Genomic DNA, 15,996 nt, shown 5'->3' on the forward strand with positions numbered 1-15,996 from the left:
CAAATCCGACTTTGGTTGGTTTCTCCTGATTTTAAAATGAGTTATGGCCCTTTTCACATTAGTATTCGCAAAAATAAAGATGACCGGACAATTACACATGGAAGGGTTTAAGGATTTAAATGATATTTGGTATACATGTCTAATACCAAACAAAATTAGTCAAGCTTGAGTAGTGTCTCTTTTTTAACTTACAATTTGTGATATCTTATCTCAGGTACAATTAATTTAAATATTTTGGTACACTGGTTTAACACTATAAAAAGGTCAAGTTCCAAATTGTAATCGACATTCTTAGCAGAGCATATTTTACTTTTCTACACATAACCTCGCTGCTCAAAATTACCATCAACAGGTTTATATCAAAATGTAATAGAAAATGAATTCTTATATCGATGTTTTTACAAACAACTTTCAATAATGCTCACATTCCAGGAGGTTTCGAAATTCAGAAAGAATGTTTTGACAAAGTTAAAGCAAAAAATGGCCGCGTGTCACCAGGAGATGTGTTTGTAACAACAAGTGGAAACCTTACTGTAAAACGTTTACTGCACGCTGTCATGCCGTACAATGATGATCTCGAACAAGATGCTGATGGAATTCTGGCGAGTTTGGTGGACCAATGTATTTCAAAGGCATCAGCACTTGGAGGGAAGTCTATAGTGTTTCCGTTGATTGGAACTGGTCAATTCCACTTTTCTCTGGATACAGTTGCTGAGATTCTTCTCACGAATATTATGACATTTTTTAGAGAAGAAAATGATACCGTTTTAGAAAGAGTTTACATTTGTGATGTGGACGAAGAAAAGCTCAAGAATGTCATTATGCAAGCTAAAAAGATGTCAGATTACAAGGACAAAGATGGTAACTATATTTTAGAAACAGAAAAAGCTCATTATTTAGTAGACACTCGTGTAATTGGCTTTGTAAAGGTAAAGGAATTGTGTGTATGATGTTTTTGTTTATACTTCATAGACCTGAAATTGTTGTTGCCTCGATAAGGCTTAAAATGTTTTTGAATTTATTGATAAATGTTGGGGGACAGGGAAGTTTGATCGTCCGTACACCAGATGAGACGCCTCAATAAGTTCTTGCTCCTTTTTGCTTGATTTTATTTATATTTACGTTCCGCTTTCTTTATTTCATTTTGTTTTTAAGGCAAATATCCCTGTCTGAAAATGGATCAGTGCCTTTGATAGCTGTATTCCACCTATCAGTGATACAAATATTTGAGGGTCCTCAGATTGTTCCTGTCGTTTCCATTGTTTGATTGGGAATGAAAAAGAATAATATACATATTTAAGTTATTGTTAGTCGGGTTTTCATATGCTCCAATGAATAATATTTAGATGTAAGATATGGTAAGTCGAGTTTTCAAATTCTCGGACGAATAATATACAGATGTAAGATGTGGTTTGTCCGGTTTTCAAATGCTTCAATGGATAATATACAAATGTAAGCTAAAGTAAGTCGGGTTTTCAAATGATCCAATGAATAATATACAGATGTAAGATATGGCCAGTCGGGTTTTCAAATGCTCCAATGTATAATATACAGATGTAAGATATGGTTAGCCGGGTTTTCAAATGCTCCAATGAATAATATACAGATATAAGCTATGGTTGGTCGGGTTTTTAAATGCTCCAATGAATAATATACAGATATAAGATATGGTATTAGTCGGGTTTTCAAATGCTCCAATAAATAATATACAGATGTAAGATATGGTTAGTCGGGTTTCCAAATGCTCCAATGAATAATATACAGATATAAGATATGATTAGACGGGTTTGCGAATGCTCCAATGAATAATATATAGATGTAAGATATGGTTAGTCGGTTTTCCGAATGCCCAAATTAATAATATACAGATGTAAGATATGGTAAGACGGGTTTGCGAATGCACCAATGAATGCTTAGTCGACTTCTGAGTTGCTCTAAAGGAACTATAATCTCCATTCTTTCCGACATTAATTTGGTATATTTTCGTTATAGGCAAAAGTTTAATATTATTGTTTTCAAACACTGCATCATGTTTTATGCCAAATTTAGATTCAGGTGAAAGTCCAACAAGCCGTCAATGTGGGAAGTCTATAAAATGTGATATCACAATGGAGCCTCTGGCCGAACTGCAGGTAGGTAGTTGGACAGTTATCTTATTCCTAACTTTTACTTTCTATTATATTATGCCATAATACATAGTCATATTGCAATGCAATTGCGCGGTAAAAGAGGTTAGGTACGTTTTAAACAAAATTTAGATTGGGTAGTGTGATTATAATTAAAAATCAACAGTACAGTAATCAGAAATAAATAATTTAATCTGAAATATTGTGCTCATCAGGCGGACGTTTTTGTGAATGCAGCAACCCAGGATATTAATCTTCGGGTAGGTGCTCTTGGGAGGGCTATTTTAGATGTTGCTGGAGAAGAGGTTTTGGACGATATCAAACGCGCTTATCCTGATGGTGTTCGATATGGCGAAGTAGCTATTTCTAACACTGGAAGAATGAAAGACCGGGTTAAGGCATTCTTCCATGGACAAATCCCTAACTGGAGTCCGAACCATGGATTTGCAGAAATCGTAAATACGTCTTTTTTGATTTCCTGAAGTAACAATTAAGTAAATGCCAAAATTACAATTAACTGAAATACGTTTCGTCATAAACTGATTTTTATGTGCAATACCGTTTCATTTTTATCAGGTCTTATCCAACTTTGTGACTGAGTGTCTACAAGAGGCTAATAGGCGCAGCCATCGTTCAATCGCATTCCCCGCGCTCGGATGTGGCATGAGAGGATACCCGCCTGTCGTTGTAGTGACAACTATGCTTCGTGCGATAACCGAATATGCAAGAAAAGCTCCAAGAACTACAGTTGATCTTGTGAAATTTGTTATTCCTCAAAATAGTTCAGATCTTTTCGAGGTAACTTTTTCCTGAATAAAAAAGAAATACACCCTTTAAATTAGCAGGAAGTACTACATGATACAAGATGATATTTATGTTTTGCAATATGAACATTTGAAAAGTCTAACTCGGTTAATATTTATGTTTGTTTGTCTGATGTGTTATTCGTTTCACCATTTGTGGTCATATTTCTTTGATAAAAAAAACACAATGGAGTGATTGTTTATTTTTTCAAGTTCACAAATTGTTATGTCATCGTTGTCAACTTTCAAATCGTTGCTGCTGGAAGTTTGATTAATATTCTTGTGATCAGCTGTATTTCAAACAGGATTTGAGGCAGCTGTTTCAGCTGTTTTGTTTATATTAATATGTGAGCATATCATCAAATATTTCACGTTTAAAAGATAACAACGATAACTTTTATCACGTTTTAAACTTTATCAAAGCTCCGAACATTCGTCCAATTGTTGATCAAATAAGTCCGATACGTTCACGGTCGTAGGTCAGTATTTCGTCTTTTTTCTTTCGAAACTTAAGTGTATTTTTGTTTTCTAACAACATTATTCGTTTCCATTTGAAGGTGTTCAATGAGTTTGTATCTGAAAACAAGGGTATTGAAACGAGGAGCTTTGTCAGAGAATACTTTGGTCGTTCCCGGTCATTCAACGAGCTCTTTCTTCAGAGTATGTAAAGTATAATGTACATCAACAAATGTTATTATACAAGTGATTCTTGAAAATAGGATACCGCTTAATCAAATACGCAGAATGTAAAATGTAGACTTGTTCCGTAAGATCACTTAATTGTAAAGGAAAATTGGTTTGTTGTATCACGGACCTATAAACCATGGATTGGCATCCCTCGTCTGTGTAAATGCGATTAGCTCAAACTCACGCGTGCAGCGCGATTTCATTCCGAGATCTTGCCGTGTGGTCGTTTTCGAGACGTCCGACATCGGCCGAATATATACATGTAGGAAAACATTAATTAAAACTAAATATAAATTTAATCAGGAACATATTAGGTCCTGATTAATACTTCGATAATTAGAGAAAATACAATAACGACGAACTACAAACATATTACACGCGACATGTCGATCGGTGTAAAAAATAAGTATCAGCAGAGCTGGCGGAAATAACCGAAGATTGCCGTTTATCACCGATCGGAGATTCGGCGGTGTTTTCCGATATTTGCCGAGCGCGCTCTAAGGATTGTAAGTAAATTATTATTTCATATTGTTTCACCGATATCGGGCAGTTGCCAATCCATGGTTTATAGGTCCGTGATGGTATAGTATAAACTGCTTTAAAATATGCCGATATGATCAACGAACATCATTATCACAGTGGTAATACTAAAAATCTATTTCAGGAAGCAGTCACCAGATTCAAGTAGGTCCTGTGTCTTTTAAGTTGACCCTTGGAAACATTACCATGGAGAGCGCACACGCAATTGTTAATTCCACCGATGTCGCATTAAATTTGAAGCTTGGTCGTGTGTCATCTATGATTCTTTTAACTGCAGGAAAGGTCATTCAGCTAGAATGCAACACTGACGGTATTTTATTGAGTTTCTAAGTAACTATCGCAGTCAGCCCTATAAATAATTTGATGCATTCCCAAAACAAGTTTATTTCATACGATGGATATGCTTGTAAAACATGATTGAAATAGCCCAATCGTTTCAACTAAATACTTGTTTTTTTTCTCTAAAAAAACAGAGAAGAAAAATCAAGCCCTGGAAAATAAAATAGTTACAACAGGCCCTGGGAGACTGTTATGCAAGAAAATCCTGCACTTGGTCGCCGGAGAAAATATTCAGCAGTGGAGAAAATGCGTGAAACGTTGTCTCCAGACGGCGGAAGCGGAGAATCTGCCAATTGTAGCGTTTCCTGCAATCGGAACAGGCACGTGACGACTGTTTTGATGTGTATCTCGAAAGATGTCTACAAGGCATTGATGGATGTGGCTCATTTAAAAAAAAAAACAGTCAAAAAGTGGCTGCTGGACATGTATCTGTGATCTTCATTTTAATATTATTACTGCTTAAAGCATATTCACTTAATCATTTCCGAGTGCACATATTATGAAATCCAAGTATTACTCTTTCTAAGGGGTTCTTCATGTTATAATATGGGTACATTTTATATCAAAAGCGTATTACACGCGCAAATATTCGTCAACATTGTTCCATTTCTGTTGGCCAGAAAATACATCGCTCCGCGTATTTGTAACAATTTAATGGAATAAAATGATGTCTTGACTGGCAACTTTTCTGCTATTCTGCTTATAGAATTTAAGCGTTTATCACTTTATCAATATTTTATAATAAACATATACCATCATGACGTTATCAAAACAAATGTGACGTCATGATTTAAAATAAAGCAAAATTATTCACTAGTTGGCCGTTTATGCTGTGATTCTGGCTGGATTTTATCTCAAATTTCTTCCGGCTTCTACATTTCTGTATACAGTGAGGGAAAGGTCTTTCTTTTGGTAGGAAGTTTGGCTATTTTGACCAGAAAAAGCATCCAGGATGAAATGAATCTGACACTCGTCGTCATATGATACACAATTTTATTCAATTCGTCGAGGAAATAAGTTAGTGTTTATACAATGACTCATGAAAAACCTATATTATATATATATACAGTATATATATAACGTTTATAACGTGAACTCATACCATATAGTTAAATTGGTTAATCAATGTTCCCTTTCGATTTTATAGGTCGATGTGGACAATCAGCACATGCCATGGCCGACGTGTTTGCAACCACTGTGAAGAAGTATGTTGAAAGCACCAAATACAGGGGCGTCCTCAGAGCTATTAGAATTGTCATCTTTGATCAGGAAATGTTAGACGTGTTTAGAGCAACCATTAACAAGAGGCTCTTTGGCAAAAGGAGGGAGTCGTGGAAAAAAATCCGTAAGTTTAAAATGTAAGAAAAAAGCTCAATCGACTGCTAGCCAAACCATCGATTTATTTCATTGAAACTTGAATAAATTAGTGAATTATCATTTTTATTCAGTCATGAGAGGCACAGAGGAAAGCTTTGAAAGTAAAGCCGATGTCAAATTCCACATATTTGCTGAGACAGAGAAAGAAACAGAACGAGTCATTCAAGAACTTCATTCCTTAAAGACGGAGGAGAAGATCGCTTTTCCATCGTCGGTTGTAAGCCGTCTTTCAGAGTCACAGGTGATTAATTTTAATACCGTAAAAACAATAGCACCTAGAGAAAGAGGCCCAGTAGACAAAAAAGTATTGAGCTGTGACCTTGTTAACTGCTACAAGGTGCAATAGCGAACATAAACAAGGGACACTCAATAAATCAATAAATGATGAGGTAACTGCCTTGGAACAACCATTAGGGGTTCACTTAGAGTGCTTAACCAGTTAACGGATACTCAAATTCACACTTTATCCTTCATGCGTATATTGAATACTCAGTGTCACACTTTACCCTTCATGCGCACTAGTATATTGAATATTCAGTGTCACACTTTACCCTTCATGCGTATATTGAATACTCAATGCCACACTTTATTCTTCATACGTATATTGAATACTCAGTGTCACCCTTTACCCTTCATGCGTATATTGAATACTCAATGTCACACTTTATTCTTTATACGTATATTGAATACTCAGTGTCACACTCTACCCTTCATGCGTATATTGAATCCTCAATCTCACACTTGACCCTTCATGCGTATATTGAATACTCAGTGTCACACTTTACCCTTCATGCGTACTAGTATATTGAATACTCAATCTCACACTTTACCCTTCATGCGTACTAGTATATTGAATACTCAATCTCACACTTTACCCTTCATGCGTATATTGAATACTCAGTGTCACACTTTACCCTTCATGCGTATATTGAATACTCAGTGTCACACTTTACCCTTCATGCGTATATTGAATACTCAATCTCACACTTGACCCTTTAGGCGTATATTGAATACTCAGTGTCACACTTTACCCTTAATGCGTATATTGAATACTCAATCTCACACTTCACCCTTTAGGCGTATATTGAATACTCAATCTCACACTTTACCCCTCAGGCGTATATTGAATACTCAATGTCACACTTTACCTTTCATGCGTATATTGAATACTCAGTGTCACACTTTACCCTTCATGCGTACTAGTATATTGAATACTCAATCTCACACTTTACCCTTCATGCGTATATTGAATACTCAGTGTCACACTTTACCCTTCATGCGTATATTGAATACTCAATCTCACACTTTACCCTTTAGGCGTATATTATATACTTAGTGTCACACTTTACCCCTCAGGCGTATATTGAATACTCAATGTCACACTTTACCTTTCATGCGTATATTGAATACTCAGTGTCACACTTTACCCTTTAGGCGTATATTGAATACTCAGTGTCACACTTTACCCCTTAGGCGTATATTGAATACTCAGTGTCACACTTTACTTTTTTGGCGTATATTGAATACTCAGTGTCACACTTTACCCTTTAGGCGTTTATTGAATACTCAATATCCCACTTAACCCTTAAGGCAAAGTGTAGCGTAGGAATGTGAGCATGATTTATGCCTTTCAAGATGTTATCGTTCGTAAGTGTTTTTATACTATTCGTATCAAACAAATCACACACACGAGTAATCTATATTCATAAATTGGAAGGTTTAATGACCATTGACAAATATTATCAGTTATGAAAAATGTCGGTTTGTTTTAGGAACACGCACTTAAAGATATAGGAAAGCGTAGAAGGACAGTTATAGTTGGTATAGACAGGAAGGATGGATCCATAGCCGTGACTGGCTTTGACAGTGATGTTGCACAGACCAAACTAGAAATAGAAAGATATCTAGCAAACCATTCAAATGGTATTTCATATATAATAATATTTGGTTAACGAACGACATTGTTGTAATAATGTTTCATATACATATTTCGTATGTTGTTCTTGTGTGTTTCTTACAAAAATAGTTGTTCTCTTAAACAAAGTATAACCTTTATCTTAATCAGTTTATGAAAATAATATTGTTTGACAGTGGCACTACCAGATCATTGGAGTATGAATGCATCCGAATCTCCAAAACTTGTTGAACTGCAAAAAGATGACTCAGAATACAAGATGGTACACAGTCTTTGTGATCAGACGCTTCCTTCTGGTACATATGTCAAGGTATGTAGAGCAGAAGATCGTTAAATACCTTCAAGCCTATTTTAGCCTGATCATATTTGTTTCTAGTCGGGGCAATGTGCACGTTGAGTTAATATTTTGCAACTTGGTACTCTTACAAAAATATACAATATGTTATTATAAAGCTTAGGACCCACTCAGGATGCTTTCAATATGGCAGCCAAAATTAAAAAAATATCCTCAATTACCATACTTATGTTAATATATAGTTGTTGAACTTAATAAATGCATTGTTTAGTGCGATTTAATGACCATTGTAATGTTCAAAGTGAACTGTTCCAACAAATATTCTTCAATAACATTTTTAATAAGTCAATACTTATTACAAAGACATGTCTGAAATAAATATCCATTTAATCTTTTGCAGTATTGCAGAAGTTGTTAAACTTGACTTCGTGCAGTTATGCATAATGAAAACCAAGAAATCCATTATTGCGTTCAGAATGTCCGCCATTAATATATTAAAAATTTGATTAGTTGTTATCCCTTAAATGTTCACACTTTTAAATAGAGAGGGACAGATATTTCATTTCCCACCCAAACGTCAAGGCCATTTTAATGTAAATTTACAAAATTTCCACAAAGTTTGAGACTTCCTGTATAATTTTCTAGTATTTGATGATAATGCAAATTTATTTGTATCAAAAATGGTATGGTATAATTTATTTCACAATTACTTTACATCAGCTAACTTTTAAATGGAATCGTTGAATTGATTTAGATAACTTCTAGTGATGGTAACCTCTAAGAATATTATGGCCACCAACGTCATATGGCCACAATGTGATATTGAGTACTAGGCTTTGTTAAAAGAGCTGCGAGTAGGTTTGTTTGGCTTAAGGCTTAATTAGAGCTGCCCATGCGTTTGTTTGGCTCTGAATGTGCTTCATTGTAGTCACAGTTAAAATGAGAGAAATGGACTGACCCTCTGAGGTTTGTTTGTCTAAACAAATTCTTGACTGCAATAGGAATTCTGAAATGGTTTGTGTAGCAACGTCGTGTTGTAAAGCATGCTGGATAAAAGTGGGTTTAGTGTTTGCTTGACAAACGATGGACTTAATTGTAGCAGCATTTGTTTTATTTGGAACTGGGTGGATGGATTGGATGTAGAATAGCCCTCCTGTGTTACGTTAAGTTCTCGATGAACTTTATTGCAGCATTATTTGGACTCACTGGACAGTGGTTCTGAATCGGCTTGATAACCTATATAGGATTTCTTGACACTTAATGGGTTCAAGTACAGCAAAACTATAGAGCCTAATTATTGTTGTATGTTTGAAAACGGATTGACAAAATTACTTTGGGGGCATAACAGTCATTGTAGTGACATTGACATGGCAAGACATCGAAAATGTAAATGAAACAGAGAATATTTCTGAAAAAAAAGATACAGGGGATTGAATAGTTGGACAATATAATTGAAGGAGTACCAAACAAATCTGCAAATTTGGCACTGGTCATTATATTAAGGGCAGGTGGTGGATTACAGATGTTTTCGTTTCAAGACCCCGCCTTCACCACGGACCTATGGTTTATAGGTCCGTGCCTTGAAAAAGAATAACATGACAGCCTCCATAGCTTCAATGCCCGTAAGAAACAGGCCATTTTTATAACAGGCCACTTTATCACTAATCGATCAAAGAAAATAAGTGCGATAAGAACAAAGAATTGAAAAAAGTAGATGTCATTTTTCTTATAAAAGGTTTCATTTTCTGATTTTACTGATGTTATTATAATACTGTATGTGTAAATACAGACATTTCCTAAAACATTTACCTGTCCTACTTTTTTATCTGTTTATAACAATTATGAGTATATGAATACTGAGAAATGCATTTTAGAATTTAAAAAAATAACTCACGAAAACATGATTAATGGTTGTAAGTCGTGTGTCCGGTGTGTATTTGAATATAAGTTTTGCACTGAAAATCTGACATAGTTATTATTTAGCACTAAATTTTGAGTACAAAACAATGAATTACTTAAAACACACATTAATAATTATTGCCTTCGACGCTGTGAAACTGCTGTTGGTTACTGAAGATTATAATCCATTTATGACTCTGACTTTCACTTAAAACGTTTATTTCACATTACGAAAACTGAAAGTAAACTGAAATTTAATACCGTAAATGAATAACAACGGTGCGTCCAAAATATTCCCGACAAAAAAGACTGTCAACAAATATAAGTTGTTTTGCGGTTACCCGGACGTGATTTTATCCTGAGACGTGGAAAGTTTGCTCGCGAAGAATGTAAAGCATGGAAATACCTTCAAAAAAGGCGAAGTCGACGTTGCAGGTTTAAGTTCTAAGAAAAAGACATTCAGAAAATAGGGGAAATTCAGAAGTAAACCAAAAAATAATCCGCGAGGCCAAATAATATGTGCGGGCGCATTTTTTTTTTGCGTTTTTTGAATTTTAGGTGCGGCTAATCTGATGAACAAATGATCTTTTCTTGTGGCCTTTATGGAAATCATAAATTATTGATTACAATAATTTAACCGTGTATTAAGTAGCTGAAACGCGAAAAATATTAAATGATTGGTGATTGCTAAAATACCTACTGTGATCTACTATCGTCTCTTAAGGTATAAGTGTTTTCTGCACCTATCTATTAATTTAAACTCGATACCCTTCATAAGAAGCATTGCTTTCGACATTTATTCATCCTTTTTGGTATTTTAAAACAATTGTTTTAATTGTGGTAAATCTTATTTGGGAGTAAGAGTGCATCTTTAAATTTTCCACTTTTTATTCACACTCAAATCTTATTGCTTGTCTTTTCAAATGATGATTATACGTATGAGATGAAAAAAGTTTTTTTTTGCTTTGGGAATTTTTCATATTTGTTTTAAACCACAGACAATTAGAATAACAACATATATTTTTACATATTTACAAAACACAAATATATATCGATATAGAAGTAGTGGAAGAAGTAGCAGCAGAAGCAGTAGCAGGAATTTACTTACTTTAAACTTAATCATATGTTTACATTTCGTAGCTCAAACTCTTTCAAATGCATTAATCGAGGTATTGTCCTACTCTTTGTGTCAAAACTCAATAACCGTTGCAGGGACTAATTTTAAACTTTACCATATCTTCACTATTACAATACACATCCACGTTAAGCAAGCAGCATAACTTAGAATAATTGACAAGTTATCCCCCTAAATCGACGAGATAAACGGAGAGGTGTTGGTACCTGTTTCTTTTGTTTGATGCGCTACAAAGGAAATGCTAATTTCATTTATGGCTTGTTTCAGATTGAACGCATTCAGAATCCGTTGCTGTACATACAATTTGAAGAACGAAAACGTGAAATGACACAAAAAAGAAATTGCGGAATTTTTATGAGCAATTTATGGTATGGTGGAGGAAGTGCTGAAGATGCCTCGTACATTTCAAATCATGGATTCGGCAGGCTTTGTGGAACTAGTAAGACATGTACTTTCTTAATTATATCTTCTTGTGAGATGCATCTTGTCAACACATTTTTATTCCGATATTTGTGTTTAAGGTAATTATTCAATGTATCCTCATTAATAATCCAACGTAATCACTTCTGTTTTTCAATGTTACCTTATACGTTATTAAATATAACCTCATAAGTTATTCCAAGTAACAAGATAAGTTTGAAAGGTAATATTTTCAGTTATTCAAAGTAACCTCAAAAGGTTTTAGTTATTCAAAGAAATCTCATTAGATTTTCTGTAAATTAATGTAATTTTATTAGGTTTTAAGTTATTCATTGTCACCTCATTAGGCTTTCAGTTATTCATTTTAATGTCATTAGATTTTCAGTTATGTATTTTAACCTCTTTAGGTTTTCAGTTATTCAGTGTAACCTAATTAGGTTTTCAGTTATGTATTGTAACCGTGTTAGGTTTTCAGTTGTTCATTGTAACCTTATTAGGTTGTTAGATATATAAGGTTACCTTGATGAGCGTCATTATACTACTTAAACTATTCTAAAAAGAATTTGCATTTTTGAAATGAAGGAGAAGCTGTGATAGTTGCACCTTTGTATGTATTGTGCAACCATTACGGACTTCTAATTTTCTCTTTAAGGGTCTTCATTCGGAACGGGAGTACGTGTTACCAAAGACGTTCTGGCTGCGTATGAGTTCTGCAGTCGGGATCTAACAGGAGTAAAGGTTTTGATGCTTGTAGATGTGCTTGTCAGTGACCGATCCGCAATGGACTTAGATGTCGTTCAAATAACGGAGTCTAACCATGCTTATCCGAAATTTGTCGTGTACTTTAAGCAACAGTTTTAAACGACAGAAACTATGGCCAGTGCGCTTATCATACATTTAAAGTATTTATTGGCAAATTTAACGTAAATTTTATGTCATGGTAAAAGAAATTTTATTTAGTCAAAGTAAGCAAAAATGTGAACTGATTTGTTAATAATTTTCCAATTATTACTACAAACCAATCAATCATTTAAAAGTGCAACCTTTCCAAAATAATCAACAACTTATCAAAGTGTTACACAATTGACTGCAGGTTTTTAAGTTGCAAGAACGTGATAAAAAACAAACAACTTGTCGTTAAAATTTGCTTGGCTCTAAACATGACACACATATTGTCTTTTAAAGATGTGCCCATTTTGGTCCGTCGAAATCACTTGTGCAATTATTATGGAAGTCTTCAAGATCGCTTTGTCATTTTGAAAGGTATTAGCGCAAACACTAAAGGGGGGCGTTAAAAACCCCAAACAGTTAACTGTCATTTTATGGGTATTTTAGGTACATGATATTTATTTTTATTTATTTTCGATGTAAGATCGCAATAAATTACACCTCATTAACACTAAAAGATTTGAAACATAATTTAATTTTGATACTCATTTGTGATCTTACACGGAAACAAACAACTATCTCCTATGTCATGGCTTGCGCGTCAAACTATTTATCAACATTGAACCAAAGGAGTGCATTGTCCACAGTCCAATAACAATTCTGGTACTTGATACAATGTTCTTAAAACTCCTCTTGTAACTTTAAAAGCATGCTCTCAGTAGCTTCTAATAAAACTTGAATTTGAATAATTCAATCATGATCAATCACAGTTTCCTTTGAGCATTTGTACAAATTTCTCCATTTATTTTTCGGTATTGTTTGTCTGTTTCTGGAATTACTGGTACTATTTAAGTACTTTTATGGGTGTTTTGGTATGTATATATGAGCAATTTGATCGAATTGTCTTGAATCAACACAGAATGGCTTGTGATCAGCAATGCCTTTGAGTGCGGTCCGCACAGCATGTCCTACGAAACGAAGACATGTTCTATTTAAAAAATGTACAGTTTGGTAATAGAGCCATTTATGGTGTGAATATTGTCGCAATTATTAAGAGAGCTTGTTGTGTTGTATTAACCAGTTCTATGTAAACTTCTTTTGCAAAAAGTATTTAATTTGTGTATATTTATTAATTTATTAACATATTGCAACTATAGTATTGCCATAAATTGTTTATGTGTAAAAGCCAAATGTAAGTTAGATTGCTTTGCAAAAAAGTATTTGCCGATTTGTATTCACTCACGTATGTTTTTTTTTTCAATTACACCATTTCTTTTTACCAAAACCTTTACCTATACACTATCATGATACGATAATGTAGCGAAAAAAGTAGGTTGGATAGCTATATATGCAAACTAGTTATTGCCCGGAGTATCTCATGCGTGTTTATTTTTCAAATTCTAACTTCTTTTCACGTTTGCCACGTAGCATCACAATACATTGTTAATGAGTTGAAGACGAAATGTAATTTGAAAGGCTGTAAATTTTATTTATACAGATTTTAAACATTTGCCGCTTAGTATTTCTATTCATGTTACGTGATAAACGTGAACAACACGGAATGGCTTGTGATCAGCAATGTCTTTGAGTGCGGTCCGTACAGCATGTCCTACGAAAAGAAAACATTTTCTATTCCAAACATGTTCAGTATAGTAGTAGAGCCATTTATGGTGTGCAATTTGTCGCAATTATTCAGAAATCTTGTGTGTTGTGTAAACCAGTTCTATGCAAACCTATTTGCAGAAAGTATTTCATTTATGTATATTTATTCATTTATAAACATATTGCTCATACAGTATTGCCATAGAAGAAGAAGAAGAAAGTTTATTAAAGCCATAAATTGTTTATGTGTAGAACGCCAAACGTAAGTTGGTTAGCTATGCACACAAGTAATTGCCGATTTGTTATCACTCATGTATATGTTTTCCAAATACACCAATTGTTCACCTATACCTATACGTTTAAACTTTTAACAATTGTTCACGTCTGTCACGTAACATTGTAATACATTGTTAATGGATAGAAGACGAAATGTCATTTTGAAAGGCTTTGGATTTATTTTTGTCGAGATCATTTTATTGATGTATATGTTTTATTTATACAGATTTTAAACATTTAGCGAGTAGTATTGCTATTCAATGTTAATTTCATCAAGGCGAAATGTAAGCTGGAGATGTTATGAAAAAATAGTTCTCGCTAAAATCATGTATACAGGTATCAATTAAAATATAGTAACTTTGTTATAAATTGTCAAATTGCCTTGCATAAATAATATTTTTTAAAACGAGGCATCTGAACGTTTTGCCATTTTTCTACACTGGTTTGCTAGGCATAATTGTACATCGTATATGCCAAACTACATACAGCGATTACCTCCCTTTGCCGCATAGTAATCACTGCCACAGGTCATGTTATCAGATGATCATAAAAACACCACGTGACTTCATTCAAAGTTATTGTTTCTGTCATTTTAAATAAAGCAAATGATTTTTTAACTCTGAAATCAGCAACTTTTAATGAACCGTTGATAAAATATTTTATAAATATAATTTGAATGTTAACATTATTACTTCAGTATAATCATACATATTAGAAATAAACAACATATATAAATAAACTATACTTTTCTTTTTAGAACCAATGTCGTCTTGTACGTATACATGAGTACAAGTTACAGTTTGACATTCGGCGAAAAAAACGAATGCTCATTTCATATCCAAAATGTTACTTTATGTGTCAGTGTGTGTATACATACCACGTGATAAATTACGTCATAAATGCTAGGTAGGAAGGCATTTTGAATGAAGACTTAAAACATAACCAGTATTTCTATTACTTAAATGAAACAGTTAGTTTTCTCAAACACCTCGACAAATCCTTTTCCAAAATAACGTTTTAAAAGTGCTCCGTCAGGCGGCAGTTGATGGAATAGGTTGTCGAAGTGTAAGGAACTAAACACCCAAAAAAACTCTGGTAAAAGACCGAAAGCGGGGCTTTGAAAGCGGCCTAGACATTAAAAATCATGAAGAAAAAGTAATGTAAACCTTGTTTAAAGTCTTCAACTTCTCATCTGGTAAAATTACACTGAGTGTCTGTATTACGGAATCATAAATAGGAGTATGTAGTCATGAAAGATTGCTTATTCGGATTACGAATCTCACCCCGACGGTTCACTATTTATACATTGTATTGATTTTTTTGAAGAAAGTTATTGAGTCAGTTTAGGAAACACAAGAATCAACACACCCAACTTTTCGCAATGATAATATGATTCCAGATGAGCTTGAGCTGCAATTGCGGTTTAATTGCCAAGGTTTGTTTCTTGTTTTATTTCCATTTCTTCCGATCAGTAAATGTTGGCTGTAATTTATTAATGGTTCGAATATAAAAGGTCGAAACATACCACTTGGTATGTTTAACACGTACCTGGGACATTTGTTTATTTGTCTGGCCCATTTTTATTTTGTCAAAACAATAGGAACAATAATGCTGCCATCTTCTCATTACTTCCGATATCCGTTTCATTAATACATAAAACCCATGTTTAAGGGTCCAAGCGACACTAAATGTGG

General features: G+C 34.1%; 1 protein-coding gene across 2 annotated transcripts in view; it reads left to right on the plus strand.

Annotated features, from left to right (window-relative positions):
• The window catches only part of LOC128234271 (protein mono-ADP-ribosyltransferase PARP14-like), a 28,353-nt gene extending 13,334 nt beyond the window's left edge, over positions 1-15,019 (plus strand). For both annotated transcript variants that reach the window (XM_052948413.1, XM_052948414.1), the window contains exons 12-24: positions 433-861; positions 2,050-2,132; positions 2,342-2,581; positions 2,703-2,924; positions 3,487-3,589; positions 4,281-4,466; positions 4,630-4,815; positions 5,643-5,840; positions 5,944-6,113; positions 7,645-7,795; positions 7,964-8,097; positions 11,384-11,555; positions 12,189-15,019. In XM_052948413.1, the coding sequence (XP_052804373.1) occupies positions 433-861; positions 2,050-2,132; positions 2,342-2,581; positions 2,703-2,924; positions 3,487-3,589; positions 4,281-4,466; positions 4,630-4,815; positions 5,643-5,840; positions 5,944-6,113; positions 7,645-7,795; positions 7,964-8,097; positions 11,384-11,555; positions 12,189-12,397 (2,483 nt within the window). In that variant the 3' untranslated portion in view covers positions 12,398-15,019. The remainder of the gene's footprint in view (positions 1-432; positions 862-2,049; positions 2,133-2,341; positions 2,582-2,702; positions 2,925-3,486; positions 3,590-4,280; positions 4,467-4,629; positions 4,816-5,642; positions 5,841-5,943; positions 6,114-7,644; positions 7,796-7,963; positions 8,098-11,383; positions 11,556-12,188) is intronic.
• Positions 15,020-15,996: the final 977 nt, after the last annotated feature.

The sequence above is a fragment of the Mya arenaria genome, chromosome 5, assembly GCF_026914265.1.
Source record: "Mya arenaria isolate MELC-2E11 chromosome 5, ASM2691426v1".
Lineage (NCBI taxonomy): Eukaryota > Metazoa > Mollusca > Bivalvia > Myida > Myidae > Mya > Mya arenaria.